Raw genomic sequence first — 20,407 nt, 5'->3', positions numbered from 1 at the left:
ACATCTGTGTTGTTGTGGATTGTGTTGTAGGTTAGGTTGAACTCTACATCTGTGTTGTTGTGGATTGTGTTGTAGGTTAGGTTGAACTCTACATCTGTGTTGTTGTGGATTGTGTTGTAGGTTAGGTTGAACTCTACATCTGTGTTGTTGTGGATTGTGTTGGAGGTTAGGTTGAACTCTACATCTGTGTTGTTGTGGATTGTGTTGGAGGTTAGGTTGAACTCTACATCTGTGTTGTTGTGGATTGTGTTGGAGGTTAGGTTGAACTCTACAGCTGTGTTGTTGTAGGTTAGGTTGAACTCTACATCTGTGTTGTTGTAGATTGTGTTGGAGGTTAGGTTGAACTCTACATCTGTGTTGTTGTGGATTGTGTTGTAGGTTAGGTTGAACTCTACATCTGTGTTGTTGTAGGTTAGGTTGAACTCTACATCTATGTTGTTGTAGATTGTGTTGGAGGTTAGGTTGAACTCTACATCTGTGTTGTTGTGGATTGTGTTGTAGGTTAGGTTGAACTCTACATCTGTGTTGTTGTAGGTTAGGTTGAACTCTACATCTGTGTTGTTGTGGATTGTGTTGTAGGTTAGGTTGAACTCTACATCTGTGTTGTTGTAGGTTAGGTTGAACTCTACATCTATGTTGTTGTGGATTGTGTTGTAGGTTAGGTTGAACTCTACAGCTGTGTTGTTGTAGGTTAGGTTGAACTCTACATCTATGTTGTTGTGGATTGTGTTGTAGGTTAGGTTGAACTCTACATCTGTGTTGTTGTGGATTGTGTTGGAGGTTAGGTTGAACTCTACATCTGTGTTGTTGTGGATTGTGTTGGAGGTTAGGTTGAACTCTACATCTGTGTTGTTGTGGATTGTGTTGTAGGTTAGGTTGAACTCTACATCTATGTTGTTGTGGATTGTGTTGTAGGTTAGGTTGAACTCTACATCTGTGTTGTTGTGGATTGTGTTGTAGGTTAGGTTGAACTCTACAGCTGTGTTGTTGTGGATTGTGTTGTAGGTTAGGTTGAACTCTACATCTATGTTGTTGTGGATTGTGTTGTAGGTTAGGTTGAACTCTACATCTATGTTGTTGTGGATTGTGTTGTAGGTTAGGTTGAACTCTACATCTGTGTTGTTGTGGATTGTGTTGTAGGTTAGGTTGAACTCTACAGCTGTGTTGTTGTGGATTGTGTTGTAGGTTAGGTTGAACTCTACATCTGTGTTGTTGTGGATTGTGTTGTAGGTTAGGTTGAACTCTACAGCTGTGTTGTTGTAGGTTAGTTTTAACTCTACATCTGTGTTGTTGTGGATTGTGTTGTAGGTTAGGTTGAACTCTACATCTGTGTTGTTGTGGATTGTGTTGTAGGTTAGGTTGAACTCTACAGCTGTGTTGTTGTAGGTTAGGTTGAACTCTACATCTATGTTGTTGTGGATTGTGTTGTAGGTTAGGTTGAACTCTACATCTGTGTTGTTGTGGATTGTGTTGTAGGTTAGGTTGAACTCTACATCTGTGTTGTTGTGGATTGTGTTGTAGGTTAGGTTGAACTCTACATCTGTGTTGTTGTGGATTGTGTTGTAGGTTAGGTTGAACTCTACATCTGTGTTGTTGTGGATTGTGTTGTAGGTTAGGTTGAACTCTACATCTGTGTTGTTGTGGATTGTGTTGTAGGTTAGGTTGAACTCTACATCTGTGTTGTTGTGGATTGTGTTGGAGGTTAGGTTGAACTCTACATCTGTGTTGTTGTGGATTGTGTTGTAGGTTAGGTTGAACTCTACAGCTGTGTTGTTGTGGATTGTGTTGGAGGTTAGGTTGAACTCTACATCTGTGTTGTTGTGGATTGTGTTGTAGGTTAGGTTGAACTCTACATCTGTGTTGTTGTGGATTGTGTTGTAGGTTAGGTTGAACTCTACATCTGTGTTGTTGTGGATTGTGTTGGAGGTTAGGTTGAACTCTACATCTGTGTTGTTGTGGATTGTGTTGGAGGTTAGGTTGAACTCTACAGCTGTGTTGTTGTAGGTTAGGTTGAACTCTACAGCTGTGTTGTTGTGGATTGTGTTGTAGGTTAGGTTGAACTCTACATCTGTGTTGTTGTGGATTGTGTTGTAGGTTAGGTTGAACTCTACAGCTGTGTTGTCTGACAGTGGATTGTGTTGTAGGTTAGGTTGAACTCTACATCTGTGTTGTTGTGGATTGTGTTGTAGGTTAGGTTGAACTCTACATCTGTGTTGTTGTGGATTGTGTTGTAGGTTAGGTTGAACTCTACATCTGTGTTGTTGTGGATTGTGTTGGAGGTTAGGTTGAACTCTACATCTGTGTTGTTGTGGATTGTGTTGGAGGTTAGGTTGAACTCTACAGCTGTGTTGTTGTAGGTTAGGTTGAACTCTACATCTGTGTTGTTGTAGATTGTGTTGGAGGTTAGGTTGAACTCTACATCTGTGTTGTTGTGGATTGTGTTGTAGGTTAGGTTGAACTCTACAGCTGTGTTGTTGTAGGTTAGGTTGAACTCTACAGCTGTGTTGTTGTGGATTGTGTTGTAGGTTAGGTTGAACGCTACATCTGTGTTGTTGTGGATTGTTTTGTCCTTCCATTAAGATCAAAGCTCGCGTCCCAAATGGCAGGATATTCCCTATATAGTTCCCTACTTTTGACCAGAACCCTTTCAGGTTCTAGATAAGGAGGAGAGACTTGGCTGTCTGAATACTGTAGGGGAGGATGCTGAAACAAAGCTGTGTTTCTGAAACCCTTGTTCTGTCCTTGGAACACTTTGAGGTACAGCCGTGGGCTTCGACAGGGTCTCTCGCAGGGTTGGGGAAGTGGGCAGACAAAAGCCCCCCCCCCCCTTTTTTTCTCCATTGGAGGGCCAAGACCCCAACTTAATTCTTAACACGGTTTCCACTCACCAACAACCTGCCTCTCAGAGGATCTAGAGAGGAACCTTACGCCATATCCCTCCACTCTGTATTCTGGTGCGTTCTTCATGCCTGGGCAAGTGTGTATTTTAGGTTCTGTTCTCGGCTGCCTGGTCTTATACCCAGGATGTGTGGGTGTGTTGAGACGACTGGGGGTGTGGCTGTGAAACACTTCCTGCAAGTACACACCCTGTCACACACACACACACTCAGGCGTTGTGCATACTGCTAACTCGTGTGTGTGTGTGTGTGTGTGTGTGTGTGTGTGTGTGTGTGTGTGTGTGTGTGTGTGTGTGTGTGTGTGTGTGTGTGTGTGTGTGTGTGTGTGTGTGTGTGTGTGTGTGTGTGTGTGTGTGCGTTTGCGTTTGCGTAAGCCTCAAGGCAAGATGCAAGGCAACACCTCACTGATAACCAGTCACCACCAGGACATTACAGGAAGGACAAAGAGGTTATAATTAGCATGTTTCTTGTAGCTGGGTGTTGCCAGTGTTTTCCATAGCACCATGAAGCTACCTCTGATTAGCATGCAGCTGGGTGTTGACAGTGTTTACCACAGCACCATAAAGCTACCTCTGATTAGCATGTAGCTGGGTGTTGACAGTGTTTACCACAGCACCATAAAGCTATCTCTGATTAGCATGTAGCTGGGTGTTGACAGTGTTTACCACAGCACCATAAAGCTACCTCTGATTAGCATGTTTCAGAGATACTGTTGTTTTGCCAGTTGTAAAGCAAAAAAGGTGTGTGACACAAAGCCAACGGTCTGACCTGTCATCGTCATCAACAACAACAACAACAAACGTACCAGTTAAAGGTACGAGTCATTAGTGTGATTTGCAGATTGCAGGAAGATCGTTACAAGGCATAGTCCTCCTCTTCAGCCAGCCCGACCTTCTAGAGAACTCAAATGATGAGTCATTAACAGACTTTGATTACTTCTGTTGAAGGTCTTTGAATTTCTACTTCTGTTGAAGGTCTTAGAATTTCTACTTCTGTTGAAGGTCTTTGAATTTCTACTTCTGTTGAAGGTCTTTGAATTTCTACTTCTGTTGAAGGTCTTTGAATTTCTACTTCTGTTGAAGGTCTTTGAATTTCTACTTCTGTTGAAGGTCTTTGAATTTCTACTTCTGTTGAAGGTCTTTGAATTTCTACTTCTGTTGAAGGTCTTTGAATTTCTTTAAGATTTTTGGAAATAAGAACATTTTTTTTTATTGCGTCTTTAAAAAACAAAATTTCTGCCCGACGGAGCAGATGTGATGTCATCGGTTCTTCTGCTGCTTGTTGCCGTGCAACCTTGGTAATTATTATCATTCATAGCCCCACCAAAAACACACATGGCAGCGTGTCAAGTAACGATCAGGGCACATTTTGGCATGAATTGCTTACAAAAGTGTTTGATTGTAAATGGAAACATTTCTCTCAGAAAGAGTTCCTGTCCTGTCAAAGCTCTAACTTAAAAACTGAGAGGAAAATATAACGACAGTGTTAACTAGTCTTCTGTCTGTCTGTATATTACTGTTGTTGTAGTGAAACATTAACTAGTCTTCTGTCTGTCTGTATATTACTGTTGTTGTAATGAAACATTAACTAGTCTTCTGTCTGTCTGTATATTACTGTTGTTGTAGTGAAACATTAACTAGTCTTCTGTCTGTCTGTATATTACTGTTGTTGTAATGAAACATTAACTAGTCTTCTGTCTGTCTGTATATTACTGTTGTTGTAGTGAAACATTAACTAGTCTTCTGTCTGTGTGTATATTATTGTTGTTGTAATGAAACATTAACTAGTCTTCTGTCTGTGTGTATATTACTGTTGTTGTAATGAAACATTAACTAGTCTTCTGTCTGTGTGTATATTATTGTTGTTGTAATGAAACATTAACTAGTCTTCTGTCTGTCTGTATATTACTGTTGTTGTAATGAAACATTAACTAGTCTTCTGTCTGTGTGTATATTATTGTTGTTGTAATGAAACATTAACTAGTCTTCTGTCTGTCTGTATATTACTGTTGTTGTAATGAAACATTAACTAGTCTTCTGTCTGTGTGTATATTACTGTTGTTGTAGTGAAACATTAACTAGTCTTCTGTCTGTGTCACGTTCTGACCTTAGCTCCTTTTTTGTATGTCTCTATTTTAGGTTGGTCAGGGTGTGAGTTGGGGTGGGCATTCTATGTTTGTATTTCTATGTGTTTGGCCTGGTATGGTTCCCAATCGGAGGCAGCTGTCAATCGTTGTCTCTGATTGAGAACCATACTTAGGCAGCCTCTTTTCGCCCTTGAGTTGTGGGTAATTGTTTTCTGTTTCTGTCTCTGTACCAGACAGGACTGTTTCGTTTGTTCCGTTTTTGTTATTTTTGTTCTAGTGTTCAGTGTAATTATAAGATCATGAACACGTACTGCGCTGCATGTTGGTCCGATCCTTCCTACTCCTCCTCAGAAGAGGAAGACGACAATCATTTCAGTCTGTCTGTATATTACTGTTGTCGTAGTGAAACATTAACTAGTCTTCTGTCTCTCTGTATATTACTGTTGTTGTAGTGAAACATTAACTAGTCTTCTGTCTGTCTGTATATTACTGTTGTTGTAATGAAACATTAACTAGTCTTCTGTCTGTCTGTATATTACTGTTGTTGTAATGAAACGTTAACTGTGTCCCAATCTAATTGTATTGGTCAGTAGATGTTATAGAGGCTGCAGTGACATGTTTATGTTGCTGGTGACTGACAATGTGTTTACATGTAAGGACATAAAAGACAAGAAATCAAGAACGACGGGACGAATCTGATGAACAAACCAACTAGCAGCGCAGCAGTATTACAATGTAGTCTAGACCCATCTATAACCATCTATACCCATCTATAACCATCTAGACCCATCTACACCATCTATACCCATCTATAACCATCTAGACCCATCTACACCATCTATACCCATCTAGACCCATCTATACTGATCTAGACCCATCTATACTCATCTATATCCATCTATACCCATCTAGACCCATATAGGCCCATCTATAACCATCTATAACCATCTAGACCCATCTACACCATCTATACCCATCTAGACCCATCTATACTGATCTAGACCCATCTATACTCATCTATATCCATCTATACCCATCTATATCCATCTATACCCATCTATAACCATCTATACCCATCTATATCCATCTATACCCATCTATAACCATCTATACCCATCTAGACCCATCTATAACCATCTATACCCATCTATACCCATCTATAACCATCTATATCCATCTACATCAATCTATACCATCTATACCCATCTATATCCATCTATACCCATCTATAACCATCTATACCCATCTATACCCATCTATACCCATCTATAACCATCTATACCCATCTACATCAATCTATACCCATCTAGACCCATCTATACCCATCTATACCCATCTATACCCATCTATAACCATCTATACCCATCTATACCCATCTATACCCATCTATAACCATCTATACCCATCTACATCAATCTATACCCATCTATTTCCATCTATACCCATCTATAACCATCTATATCCATCTATACCCATCTAGACCCATCTATATCCATCTAGACCCATCTATATCCATCTATACCCATTTATACCATCTATACCCATCTAGACCCATCTATATCCATCTAGACCCATCTATATCCATCTATATCCATCTATACCCATCTATACCCATCTATATCCTTCTATACCCATCTATACCCATTTATACCATCTATACCCATTTATACCATCTATATCCATCTATATCCTTCTATACCCATCCATACCATCTATATCCATATAGACCCATCTATATCCATCTATATCCATCTATATCCTTCTATATCCATCTATATCCATCTATATCCTTCTATACCCATTTATACCATCTATTTCCATCTATACCCATCTATATCCACCTATATCCATCTAGACCCATCTATATCCATCTAGACCCATCTATATCCATCTAGACCCATCTATATCCATCTAGACCCATCTATATCCATCTATATCCTTCTATACCATCTATATCCATCTATACCCATTTATACCATCTATTTCCATCTATACCCATCTATATCCACCTATATCCATCTAGACCCATCTATATCCATCTAGACCCATCTATATCCATCTATACCCATCTATATCCATCTATACCATCTATATCCATCTATACCCATCTATACCCATCTATATCCATCTATACCATCTATACCATCTATATCCATCTATACCATCTATACCATCTATTTCCATCTATACCATCTATATCCATCTACACCATCTATTTCCATCTATATCCATCTATATCCATCTATACCATCTATATCCATCTATACCCATCTATACCCATCTATATCCATCTATACCATCTATACCATCTATATCCATCTATACCATCTATTTCCATCTATACCATCTATATCCATCTACACCATCTATTTCCATCTATATCCATCTATATCCATCTATACCCATCTACCCCGGGAGAATGTACACAAGATCAGACAAGAATGAAATGTACAGCAGCAGGTATCTTACAGTGAGCTGTGTTGAGAATCCTGTGTGTGTGTGTGTGTGTGTGTGTGTGTGTGTGTAGAAACAGTATAACTAAAATACATCAGGGTGACAGTATTTTAAATTCACATTGTGAAATGGGAAGTTGCCAGTGGTTCAACGTCTCTATAGACAGCAGGGGTGGCTGTGTGTGTGTGTGTGTGTGTGTGTGTGTGTGTGTGTGTGTGTGTGTGTGAGTATGAGGTGTGTTTGATAGCTTGTGTGAGTGACTGTGTATCACCTGGTAGACGGCTAGGGATGGCCGTTCAACAGTCTGATGGTGATAGAAGATGTTGAACAGTCTGATGGCCTGGTGATAGAAGCTGTTCAACAGTCTGATGGTGATAGAAGCTGTTCAACAGTCTGATGGTGATAGAAGCTGTTCAACAGTCTGATGGTGATAGAAGCTGTTCTACAGTCTATCGGTCTTGGTTCCTGATGCACCTGTACTGTCTCTGTCTGTCAGATGGTAGCAGGGTGAACAGGCCGTGACTCGGGTGGCTGAGGTCCTTGATGGTCTTCTAGATGGTAGCAGGGTGAACAGGCCGTGACTCGGGTGGCTGAGGTCCTTGATGGTCTTCTAGATGGTAGCAGGGTGAACAGGCCGTGACTCGGGTGGCTGAGGTCCTTGATGGTCTTCTAGATGGTAGCAGGGTGAACAGGCCGTGACTCGGGTGGCTGAGGTCCTTGATGGTCTTCTAGATGGTAGCAGGGTGAACAGGCCGTGACTCGGGTGGCTGAGGTCCTTGATGGTCTTCTAGATGGTAGCAGGGTGAACAGGCCGTGACTCGGGTGGCTGAGGTCCTTGATGGTCTTCTAGATGGTAGCAGGGTGAACAGGCCGTGACTCGGGTGGCTGAGGTCCTTGATGGTCTTCTAGATGGTAGCAGGGTGAACAGGCCGTGACTCGGGTGGCTGAGGTCCTTGATGGTCTTCTAGATGGTAGCAGGGTGAACAGGCCGTGACTCGGGTGGCTGAGGTCCTTGATGGTCTTCTAGATGGTAGCAGGGTGAACAGGCCGTGACTCGGGTGGCTGAGGTCCTTGATAATCTTCTAGATGGTAGCAGGGGGAACAGGCCGTGACTCGGGTGGCTGAGGTCCTTGATGGTCTTCTAGATGGTAGCAGGGTGAACAGTCCGTGACTCGGGTGGCTGAGGTCCTTGATCCTGTCCTTCCTGTAACACCAGGTGCTGTAGATTTCCTGGAGGGCAGGCAGTGTGAACCCCCGGTAATGTTGTGGGCTGCCCGCACCACCCTGTGGAGAACCATGTGGTTGAGGCCAGAGAAGTTGCCGTACCAGGCGGTGATGCAGCCCGACAGGATGCTCTCAATGGTGCATCTGTAGATGTTTGTGAGGGTGTTAGGGGCCAAGCCCGCCTGAGGTTGTAGAGGCCTTCTTCAACACCGTGTCCGTGTGGCGAGACCATTTCAGGTCCTCGATGATGTCAGAGCACAACAGCACTCAGCACATCATACAGCATAGTAAACTACTATGGACCATGGTCAAAAATAGTGCACTTTATAGGGAGTAGGGTTCCATTTGGTGGTGTCCTGTCTTCTACTGTCACTGTCATTACCTGTTGCCCAGAAACAGAGGGACATGACTTCCTGGAGATGTTGTCAAGGAAGTGACATCAACATGTCCTCCTCCTCTATGGGAGCGGACGAGAGGATTCCAAAAAATAACCCCAATACAGGTAGTGAGAACACCAGGGTGTCACCACCAGAGAGTCCAGGGTGTCACCACCAGAGAGTCCAGGGTGTCACCACCAGAGAGTCCAGGGTGTCACCACCAGAGAGTCCAGGGTGTCACCACCAGAGAGTCCAGGGTGTCACCACCAGAGAGTCCAGGGTGTCACCACCAGAGAGTCCAGGGTGTCACCACCAGAGAGTCCAGGGTGTCACCACCAGAGAGTCCAGGGTGTCACCACCAGAGAGTCCAGGGTGTCACCACCAGAGAGTCCAGGGTGTCACCACCAGAGAGTCCAGGGTGTCACCACCAGAGAGTCCAGGGTGTCACCACCAGAGAGTCCAGGGTGTCACCACCAGAGAGTCCAGGGTGTCACCACCAGAGAGTCCGGGTGTCACCACCAGAGAGTCCAGGGTGTCACCACCAGAGAGTCCGGGGTGTCACCACCAGAGAGTCCAGGGTGTCACCACCAGAGAGTCCAGGGTGTCACCACCAGAGAATCCAGGGTGTCACCACCAGAGAGTCCAGGGTGTCACCACCAGAGAGTCCAGGGTGTCACCACCAGAGAGTCCAGGGTGTCACCACCAGAGAATCCAGGGTGTCACCACCAGAGAGTCCAGGGTGTCACCACCAGAGAGTCCGGGGTGTCACCACCAGAGAGTCCAGGGTGTCACCACCAGAGAGTCCAGGGTGTCACCACCAGAGAGTCCAGGGTGTCACCACCAGAGAGTCCGTGGTGTCTGACACGACACCCTATTTAACCAACACACTCATTTACACCAACGACCTGGGGAATAGTTACAGGGGGGAGGATGAAGGAGTCAAATTAGAAGCTGGGGATGATTAGGTGGCCATGATGGTACAGTATGAAGGTCAGATTGGGAATGTAGCCACTCTGACCACAGAGAGTCAGGCCACTCGTTTAACATCCCATCTGAAAGACAGCACCCTACACAGGGCAATGTCCCCAATCACTGCCCTGGGATATGTATTTTTTAGACTAGAGAAAAGAGTGCCCCCTACTGTCTCTCCAACACCACTTCCAGCAGCATCTGGTCTCCCATCCAGGGACCGACCAGGACCAACTCTGCTTAGGTTTAGAGGCAAACTAGCATTGGGATGCAAGGTGGTATACTGCTGGCTTATATAGTGCTCTACATTTGACCAGAGCCCTATGCCCTGGTGAAAAGTAGTGCTTCATGCAGGGAATAGGGTGGCATTTTGGCATGCAGACTCAGAGGGAAAGCAGAAGTCCAGGAGGCAATAGTCAGACAGCATAGAGCTGCTATATGACCCAGGTTCTGAGAGACAGACACAGAGGAGCACGTTGGTGACTCACTTCAAACCACGATGTGTTTGTCACTTTCAATAAAGATTTGGGGTTTTGAATCCTGTTGGTCTATTTTTAATGGAGGTGCCACCTCTCTGTCTTTCTGTGTCTGTCTCTCTGTCTCTGTCTATCAATTCAATTTAAGGGCTTTATTGGCATGGGAAAAATATGTTTACATTGTCAAAGCAAGTGAATAGAAACATTTAAAATGTCATGTTATGTCTCTATACAGAGTTGTAACGGTGTGCCTCTCTCTCTCTCTCTCTTTCCCTCTGTCTCTCTCTCTCTCTGCCTTTCTCTTTCTCTCTCTCCCTCGCTGTCTCTGTCACTCTCCCTCTCTATCCTCTGCCAATATAAATTAAATCTCAGGCATTAGATGACAGCAGAAGTTTAGTTGTGTAGCTCTTAGCATCAGAGAGTGCTGAGGGGGGTATTTGTCATGAATGGCATTAGATTTGGGTAAGTGCAGTGAAGTGGGTCCGCGTTCCCCTTTAGAGAGAGAGAGAGAGAGAGAGAGAGACCTCCATCAGTCTCATCGTCCATGTGGCTGTCTCCCTCTGACTCCCCTTGGCTCCTCTCTTCCTCCATCTCTCTCTTCCTCTTCTTTTTCATCCCTCTTATCAGTCTTTGATCCGTCTGACCTGGTCAAAATCAAAGAGGTGACAGGATATTTCATGTATTTATGCCTTTGTACAACTCGGCGCTGCGCTCAGTAAATGTTGGTGGAATTAGCATAAGTGTTGCATGATGCAGAAGGAGAGAGGTGAAGGAGAGAGGTGAAGGAGAGAGGTGAAGGAGAGAGGTGAAGGAGAGAGGTGAAGGAGAGAGGTGAAGGAGAGAGGTGAAGGAGAGAGGCGAAGGAGAGAGGCGAAGGAGAGAGGCGAAGGAGAGAGGCGAAGGAGAGAGGCGAAGGAGAGAGGCGAAGGAGAGAGGCGAAGGAGAGAGGTGAAGGAGAGAGGCGAAGGAAAGAGGCGAAGGAGAGAGCGAAGGAGAGAGGCGAAGGAGAGAGGCGAAGGAGAGAGGCGAAGGAGAGAGGTGAAGGAGAGAGGCGAAGGAAAGAGGCGAAGGAGAGAGGCGAAGGAGAGAGGTGAAGGAGAGAGGTGAAGGAGAGAGGCGAAGGAAAGAGGCGAAGGAGAGAGGCGAAGGAGAGAGGCGAAGGAGAGAGGTGAAGGAGAGAGGTGAAGGAAAGAGGCGAAGGAGAGAGGCGAAGGAAAGAGGCGAAGGAGAGAGGCGAAGGAAAGAGGCGAAGGAAAGAGGTGAAGGAGAGGCCAGAGTGGGTGGCAGAGAACTGTGTGTGTGACTGGAACTAATGTCTATAGTGACTGGAACTAATGCTATACATCTATAGTGACTGGAACTCATGTCTATAGTGACTGGAACTCATGTCTATAGTGACTGGAACTAATGTCTATAGTGACTGGAACTAATGTCTATAGTGACTGGAACTCATGTCTATAGTGACTGGAACTAATGCTATACATCTATAGTGACTGGAACTCATGTCTATAGTGACTGGAACTCATGTCTATAGTGACTGGAACTAATGTCTATAGTGACTGGAAATAATGTCTATAGTGACTGGAACTCATGTCTATAGTGACTGGAACTAATGCTATACATCTATAGTGACTGGAACTCATGTCTATAGTGACTGGAACTAATGTCTATAGTGACTGGAACTCATGTCTATAGTGACTGGAACTCATGTCTATAGTGACTGGAACTAATGTCTATAGTGACTGGAACTAATGTCTATAGTGACTGGAACTAATGTCTATAGTGACTGGAACTCATGTCTATAGTGACTGGAACTAATGTCTATAGTGACTGGAACTAATGTCTATAGTGACTGGAACTAATGCTATACATCTATAGTGACTGGAACTCATGTCTATAGTGACTGGAACTAATGTCTATAGTGACTGGAACTAATGTCTATAGTGACTGGAACTCATGTCTATAGTGACTGGAACTAATGTCTATAGTGACTGGAACTAATGTCTATAGTGACTGGAACTAATGCTATACATCTATAGTGACTGGAACTCATGTCTATAGTGACTGGAACTAATGTCTATAGTGACTGGAACTAATGTCTATAGTGACTGGAACTCATGTCTATAGTGACTGGAACTAATGTCTATAGTGACTGGAACTAATGTCTATAGTGACTGGAACTCATGTCTATAGTGACTGGAACTAATGCTATACATCTATAGTGACTGGAACTCATGTCTATAGTGACTGGAACTCATGTCTATAGTGACTGGAACTAATGTCTATAGTGACTGGAACTAATGTCTATAGTGACTGGAACTAATGTCTATAGTGACTGGAACTCATGTCTATAGTGACTGGAACTAATGCTATACATCTATAGTGACTGGAACTCATGTCTATAGTGACTGGAACTCATGTCTATAGTGACTGGAACTAATGTCTATAGTGACTGGAACTAATGTCTATAGTGACTGGAACTAATGTCTATAGTGACTGGAACTCATGTCTATAGTGACTGGAACTCATGTCTATAGTGACTGGAACTCATGTCTATAGTGACTGGAACTCATGTCTATAGTGACTGGAACTCATGTCTATAGTGACTGGAACTCATGTCTATAGTGACTGGAACTCATGTCTATAGTGACTGGAACTCATGTCTATAGTGACTGGAACTCATGTCTATAGTGACTGGAACTAATGTCTATAGTGACTGGAACTAATGTCTATAGTGACTGGAACTCATGTCTATAGTGACTGGAACTAATGTCTATAGTGACTGGAACTCATGTCTATAGTGACTGGAACTCATGTCTATAGTGACTGGAACTCATGTCTATAGTGACTGGAACTAATGTCTATAGTGACTGGAACTCATGTCTATAGTGACTGGAACTCATGTCTATAGTGACTGGAACTCATGTCTATAGTGACTGGAACTCATGTCTATAGTGACTGGAACTCATGTCTATAGTGACTGGAACTCATGTCTATAGTGACTGGAACTCATGTCTATAGTGACTGGAACTCATGTCTATAGTGACTGGAACTCATGTCTATAGTGACTGGAACTCATGTCTATAGTGACTGGAACTCATGTCTATAGTGACTGGAACTCATGTCTATAGTGACTGGAACTCATGTCTATAGTGACTGGAACTCATGTCTATAGTGACTGGAACTCATGTCTATAGTGACTGGAACTAAAGCGTAATATTTTACAGATCTACAACTCAACAGTCCTTCTCTCTATAACTGAAATACAGAGCTCTGCAGTCCAATAAGTCAGTTTATATATGACAGGCCATTGAACAATTCTTAAGTTATTACATGTTAGTTTACCACGTTATTCCCATGTTATTCTCATGTTAGTTTACCATGTTATTCTCATGTTATTCTCATGTTAGTTTACCATGTTATTATCATGTTATTCTCATGTTAGTTTACCATGTTATTATCATGTTATTCCCATGTTAGTTTACCATGTTATTCTCATGTTATTACATGTTATTACATGTTATTCTCATGTTATTACATGTTATTACCATGTTATTATCATGTTATTCTCATGTTAGTTTACCATGTTATACTCATGTTATTACATGTTATTACCATGTTATTACATGTTATTCTCATGTTATTACATGTTATTACCATGTTATTCTCATGTTATTGCATGTTATTACATGTTATTCTCATGCTATTACATGTTATTACCATGTTATTCTCATGTTATTACATGTTATTACATGTTATTACCATGTTATTCTCATGTTATTACATGTTATTACCATGTTATTCTCATGTTATTACATGTTATTACATGTTATTACCATGTTATTCTCATGTTATTACATGTTATTACCAGATGTGGAGCTGGTTAACTGACCCTGGTCTCCTCTGTCTCTCTCTACAGGGTGACACCAGACACAGTAAACGATGCGTGAATACAAGTTAGTCGTCCTGGGCTCTGGAGGCGTGGGCAAGTCTGCTCTGGTAAGTCTCCCTCTCTCTCCATCTGTCTTCACCCCCCTCTGGGTTGCACAGGGCCGTAGGTTCCCGAAATAGAACCCAGTTCCTCCTACTGGTTTCATAAGGCTGTAGTGTTCAGTACAGTGCTTGGTTAAGTTCCATAGATTACCCCGGGACTGGTGACTGTTCATGGACCGGGGGTTGAGAAACACTACTGGAACACAGCGTTTCTCCATCCTGGTCCTGGGGACCCAACGAGGGGCGCATGTCTCTGCCCAACAAGTACTAACACTGTAGATTCAACTCATTTACACTACTGGAACACAGCGTTTCTCCATCCTGGTCCTGGGGACCCAACGAGGGGCGCATGTCTCTGCCCAACAAGTACTAACACTCCATCCTGGTCCTGGGGACCCAACGAGGGGAGCATGTCTCTGCCCACCAAGTACTAACACTGTAGATTCAACTCATTTACACTACTGGAACACAGCGTTTCTCCATCCTGGTCCTGGGGACCCAACGAGGGGAGCATGTCTCTGCCCACCAAGTACTAACACAGTAGATTCAACTCATTTACACTACTGGAACACAGCGTTTCTCCATCCTGGTCCTGGGGACCCAACGAGGGGAGCATGTCTCTGCCCACCAAGTACTAACACTGTAGATTCAACTCATTTACACTACTGGAACACAGCGGAACTGGGTTGTATAGTCTCTGACCAGAGGGACTGGGTTGTATAGTCTCTGCAGGCCTGGCGGTCCTTCTCTCCCAGGAGACCGGTGTCCTTAACTGGGTCACAGAGGGGTTGTGAGAACATCAGCTGTCATTGTTTAGCATTCCTTCTATCACTCTATTTCTCCATCCCTCCATTACTATATCCCTCCATCACTATATCCCTCCATCACTATATCCCTCCATCACTATATCCCTCCATCCCTCCATCACTATATCCCTCCATCACTATATCCCTCCATCACTATATCCCTCCATCACTATATCCCTCCATCACTATATCCCTCCATCCCTCCATCACTATATCACTATATCCCTCCATCACTATATCCCTCCATCACTACATCCCTCCATCACTATATCCCTCCATCACTATATCCCTCCATCCCTCCATCACTATATCCCTCCATCACTATATCCCTCCATCCCTCCATCACTATATCCCTCCATCACTATATCCCTCCATCCCTCCATCACTATATCCCTCCATCCCTCCATCACTATATCCCTCCATCACTATATCCCTCCATCACTATATCCCTCCATCCCTCCATCACTATATCCCTCCATCCCTATATTCCTCCATCACTATATCCCTCCACCCCATATCCCTCCATCACTATATCCCTCCATCCCTCCATCACTATATCCCTCCATCACTATATCCCTCCATCCCTCCATCCCTATATCCCTCCATCCCTATATTCCTCCATCACTATATCCCTCCACCCCTATATCCCTCCACCCCTATATCCCTCCATCACTATATCCCTCCATCCCTCCCTCCCTCCTTCCCTCTGATGGTGTAGAGAGCTCCATTAGTTCTAATTGAATCACTATATAAGTGGTGGTGTAGAGAGCTCCATTAGTTCTAATTGAATCACTATATAAGTGGTGGTGTAGAGAACTCCATTAGTTCTAATTGGGTCACTATAGAAGTGGTGGTGTAGAGAACTCCATTAGTTCTAATTGAATCACTATATAAGTGGTGGTGTAGAGAACTCCATTAGTTCTAATTGAATCACTATATAAGTGGTGGTGTAGAGAGCTCCATTAGTTCTAATTGGATCACTATATAAGTGGTGGTGTAGAGAACTCCATTCGTTCTAATTGAATCACTATATAAGTGGTGGTGTAGAGAGCTCCATTAGTTCTAATTGGATCACTATATAAGTGGTGGTGTAGAGAACTCCATTAGTTCTAATTGGATCACTATAGAAGTGGTGGTGTAGAGAACTCCATTAGTTCTAATTGGATCGAGAGAGAGAGAGAGAGAGACTCTTGTCAGAGTCCAGGCCACAGAGCGGTGCCTTGCCACAGCCCGCTGTAGCTAGGCAACGGGTGTAACAGTTGCAGCGTGGGAACCAGGGCGCCACCATGAGTGGGTTTCACACACTTTCTTCCCCCCAGGACATGTGATTTACTGTAGAGAAAGGAACAGATGACGAGGTGGAGCGTGAGCTAAAAACCCTCTCACAGAGACAGGGAGCTCATGTGAAAACTCCTCTCACAGAGACAGGGAGCTCATGTGAAAAGCCCTCTCACAGAGACAGGGAGCTCATGTGAAAAGCCCTGTCACAGAGACAGGGAACTCATGTGAAAACCCCTGTCACAGAGACAGGGAACTCATGTGAAAACCCCTCTCACAGAGACAGAGAACTCATGTGAAAACCCCTGTCACAGAGACAGGGAACTCATGTGAAAACCCCTGTCACAGAGACAGGGAACTCATGTGAAAACCCCTCTCACAGAGACAGGGAACTCATGTGGAAAACCCTCTCACAGAGACAGGGAGCTCATGTGACAAACCCTCTCACAGAGACAGGGAGCTCATGTGAAAAACCCCTCTCACAGAGACAGGGAGCTAATGTGAAAAACCCTCTCACAGAGACAGGGAGCTCATGTGGAAAACCCCTCTCACAGAGACAGGGAACTCATGTGATCCAGCTTCCCAAATCAGAACCATTCCAGGACCAGATTGTGGCTGTAATGAAGAGCAGATAGTATAATCGTTACAGCCCTGTTTGGACCTGACCGGTCCCCATGGTCCTGATATTCACTATGGATCTTTTAATACAGACACTAATGGAGCTAGACTGCTGGACCAGGGGCTCATTGTAGAGTCATTCATAAATCTCCTGTTCCCTGGACAGGGCTTCTAGCTAGAGCCACGTGTTGTTCAGAGGGAGGGAGGGAGGGAGGGAGGGAGGGAGGGAGGGAGGGAAGGAGGGAGGGAAGGAGGGAGGGAGGGAGGGAGGGAGGGAGGGAGGGAGGGAGGGAAGGGTAGAGAGGTAAAGGGGGGTGGGAGGGTAGAGAGGTAAAGGGGGGTGGGAGGGAGGGAGGGAAGGAAGGAAGGAAGGGTAGAGAGGTAAAGGAGGGACGGAGATTCTGTCAGATTTAGTCTCTGACAGTTTATCTCAGTAAGACAAAAATAATGGTGTTGTAAAAAAAAAAAGGTCCAGTTGCCATGACAACAAATACAAATTCCATCTAGACACTGTTGCCTTAGAGCACACAAAAAACTACACATACCTCGGCCTAAACATCAGCACCAAGGGTAACTTCCACAACGCTGTGAACCATCTGACAGACAAGGCAAAAGGGCATTCTACGCCATCAAAAGGAACATCAAATTCAATATACCAGTTAGGATTTGGCTAAAAATATTTTATATATATATATATATAATTTATAGAACCCATTTCCCTTTATGTTTGTGAGGTCTGGGGTCCGCTCACCAACCAAGAATTCACAAAATGGGACAAACACCAAATTGAGACTCTGCACGCAGAATTCTGCAAAAATATCCTCCATGTACAACGTAGAACACCAAATAATGCATGCAGAGCAGAATTAGGCCGATACCCACTAATGATCAACATTCAGAAAAGAGCCGTTAAATTCTACAACCACCTAAAAGGAAGAGATTCCCAAACCTTTTCATAACAAAGCCATCACCTACCGAGAGATGAACCTGGAGAAGAGTCCCCTCAGCAAGCTGGTCCTGGGGCTCTGTTCACAAACACAAACACACCCTACAGAGCCCCAGGACAGCAGCACAATTAGACCCAACCAAATCATGAGAAAACACAAATATAATTACTTGAATAATTACTTGAATTAACAAAAAAACAGAGCAAACTAGAATGCTATTTGGCCCTACACAGAGAGTACACAGCGGCAGAATACCTGACCACTGTGACTGACCCAAACTTAAGGAAAGCTTTGACTATGTACAGACTCAGCGAGCATAGCCTTGCTATTGAGAAAGGCCGCCGTAGGCAGACATGGCTCTCAAGAGAAGACAGGCTATGTGCTCACTGCCCACAAAATGAGGTGGAAACTGAGATGCACTTCCTAACCTCCTGCCCAATGTATGACCATATTAGAGACACATATTTCTCTCAGATTACACAGATCCACAAAGAATTCGAAAACAATTAATATAATAATATAATTCATAAACAAACCCGATTTTGATAAACTCCCATATCTACTGGGTGAAATACGAGAAAAGGTCAACCAGTGAAGAACAAACACCATTGTAAATACAATCCATATTTATGCTTATTTATTCTCCCTTGTGTAATTTAACCATTTGCACATCATTAAAACACTGTATAGAGACATAATGTGACATTTGAAATGTCTTTTATTCTTTGAAAACTTCTGTGAGTGTTAATGTTTACTGGACATTTACAATTTTTGAGAGAGATGAGTGAATGAGAGGATTTTTTATTTATTTAACCTTTATTTAACTAGTCAAGTTATTTAAGGACAAATTCTTATTTAGAATGACTGCCTACCCCAGGCCAAACCCGGACGGCGCTGGGCCAATTGTGCGCCGCTCCTATGGGACTCCCAATCACGGCCGGTTGTGATACAGCCTGGTGTCGAACCAGGGTCTGTAGTGACGCCTCTTGCACTGAGACGCAGTGTCTTAGACCGCTGCGCCACTCGGGAGGATGAAGTGCTAACACCAGTCTTTCTTCTGCCAGGCTGGTCTCTCCTCTGCCAGGCTGGTCTCTCCTCTGTCAGGCTGGTCTCTCCACTGTCAGGCTGGTCTTTCCTCTGCCAGGCTGGTCTTTCTTCTTCCAGGCTGGTCTTTCTTCTTCCAGGCTGGTCTTTCCTCTGTCAGGCTGGTCTCTCCACTGTCAGGCTGGTCTCTCCACTGTCAGGCTGGTCTTTCCTCTGTCAGGCTGGTCTCTCCACTGTCAGGCTGGTCTCTCCACTGTCAGGCTGGTCTTTCCTCTGTCAGGCTGGTCTCTCCACTGTCAGGCTGGTCTCTCCACTGTCAGGCTGGTCTTTCCTCTGCCAGGCTGGTCTTTCCTCTGCCAGGCTGGTCTTTCCTCTGCCAGGCTGGTCTTTCCTCTGTCAGCCTCTGGGTTAGGCTTTCCTCTCTCTCTCTCTGTCTCTCTCTGTCTCTGTCTCTCTCTCTCTCTCTCTCTCTCTCTCTCTCTCTCTCCATGTCACTAGTAAGAAGCTCTGGTTTGCTCTATGAATGAATCTGGGTAAAGAATCCCAGGCTTCTGACGAGGGAGGGGCTGAAAAGCAATGATCTAATTTCAATGAGATCCTTTTTCCTCCTCCTGTCTTCGTCTCTCTCCCTTTCTTTTCACCTCTCTCGCTCTCTGTCTCTCTCTGTCTCTGTCTCTCTCTCTGTCTCTCTCTCTCTCCCTTTCTTTTCACCTCTCTCTCCTTCTCCAAAGATCTTCTGGGTAAATGCCTATAGTGCCCTAGAATAGTTCTCACACTCACTCCCCTTATGTCCCAAACGGCACCCTATAGAGTGCACTATACTGTCTAAAGAATAGGGAGTCATTGGGTCGTGGTCTAAAGTAGTGCACTATATAGGGAATAGGGTGTCATTTGGGACTCCCCCTCCCCATCTGCACCCCTACATTAGAGCTCCGGCAGTCCCGCTGGCAATTAGATTGATTTGTCTTAATTCATTACAAATGAAACTGAAGATTTTTTTTAAAAAGCTGAGAGAGAGAGAGAGAGAGAGAGAGAGAGAGAGAGAGAGAGAGAGAGACTGACTGACTGACTGACTTGCGTGTCTGAAGGGAAGAGTGGATTTAATCTGATCACTGGTGTGAGTTCTGAGTCTGGAGGGAAGAGTGGAAGTGTGTTTATGGGTTAATGTGTGTGGCTGGCTGGTATCCAGAGAACCTGCCAGCAGAGCAGTGGCTAGGTGGCTGGGCTGTGTGCCTGCT

The 20,407-nt window shown here is 44.2% G+C and overlaps 1 protein-coding gene across 1 annotated transcript in view; it reads left to right on the top strand.

Moving 5' to 3' along the window:
* The window catches only part of LOC135531817 (ras-related protein Rap-1b-like), a gene marked incomplete at its 3' end in the record, with an annotated part of 115,380 nt that overhangs the window by 69,837 nt on the left and 25,136 nt on the right, over window positions 1–20,407 (top strand). The window contains exon 2 of the mRNA XM_064959605.1: window positions 14,403–14,482. Within this exon, the coding sequence (XP_064815677.1) occupies window positions 14,426–14,482 (57 nt within the window). The remainder of the gene's footprint in view (window positions 1–14,402; window positions 14,483–20,407) is intronic.

Source organism: Oncorhynchus masou, unplaced genomic scaffold (assembly GCF_036934945.1).
Source record: "Oncorhynchus masou masou isolate Uvic2021 unplaced genomic scaffold, UVic_Omas_1.1 unplaced_scaffold_1660, whole genome shotgun sequence".
Classification (NCBI taxonomy): domain Eukaryota; kingdom Metazoa; phylum Chordata; class Actinopteri; order Salmoniformes; family Salmonidae; genus Oncorhynchus; species Oncorhynchus masou.
This window is presented reverse-complemented; position numbering and strand designations above follow the sequence as displayed.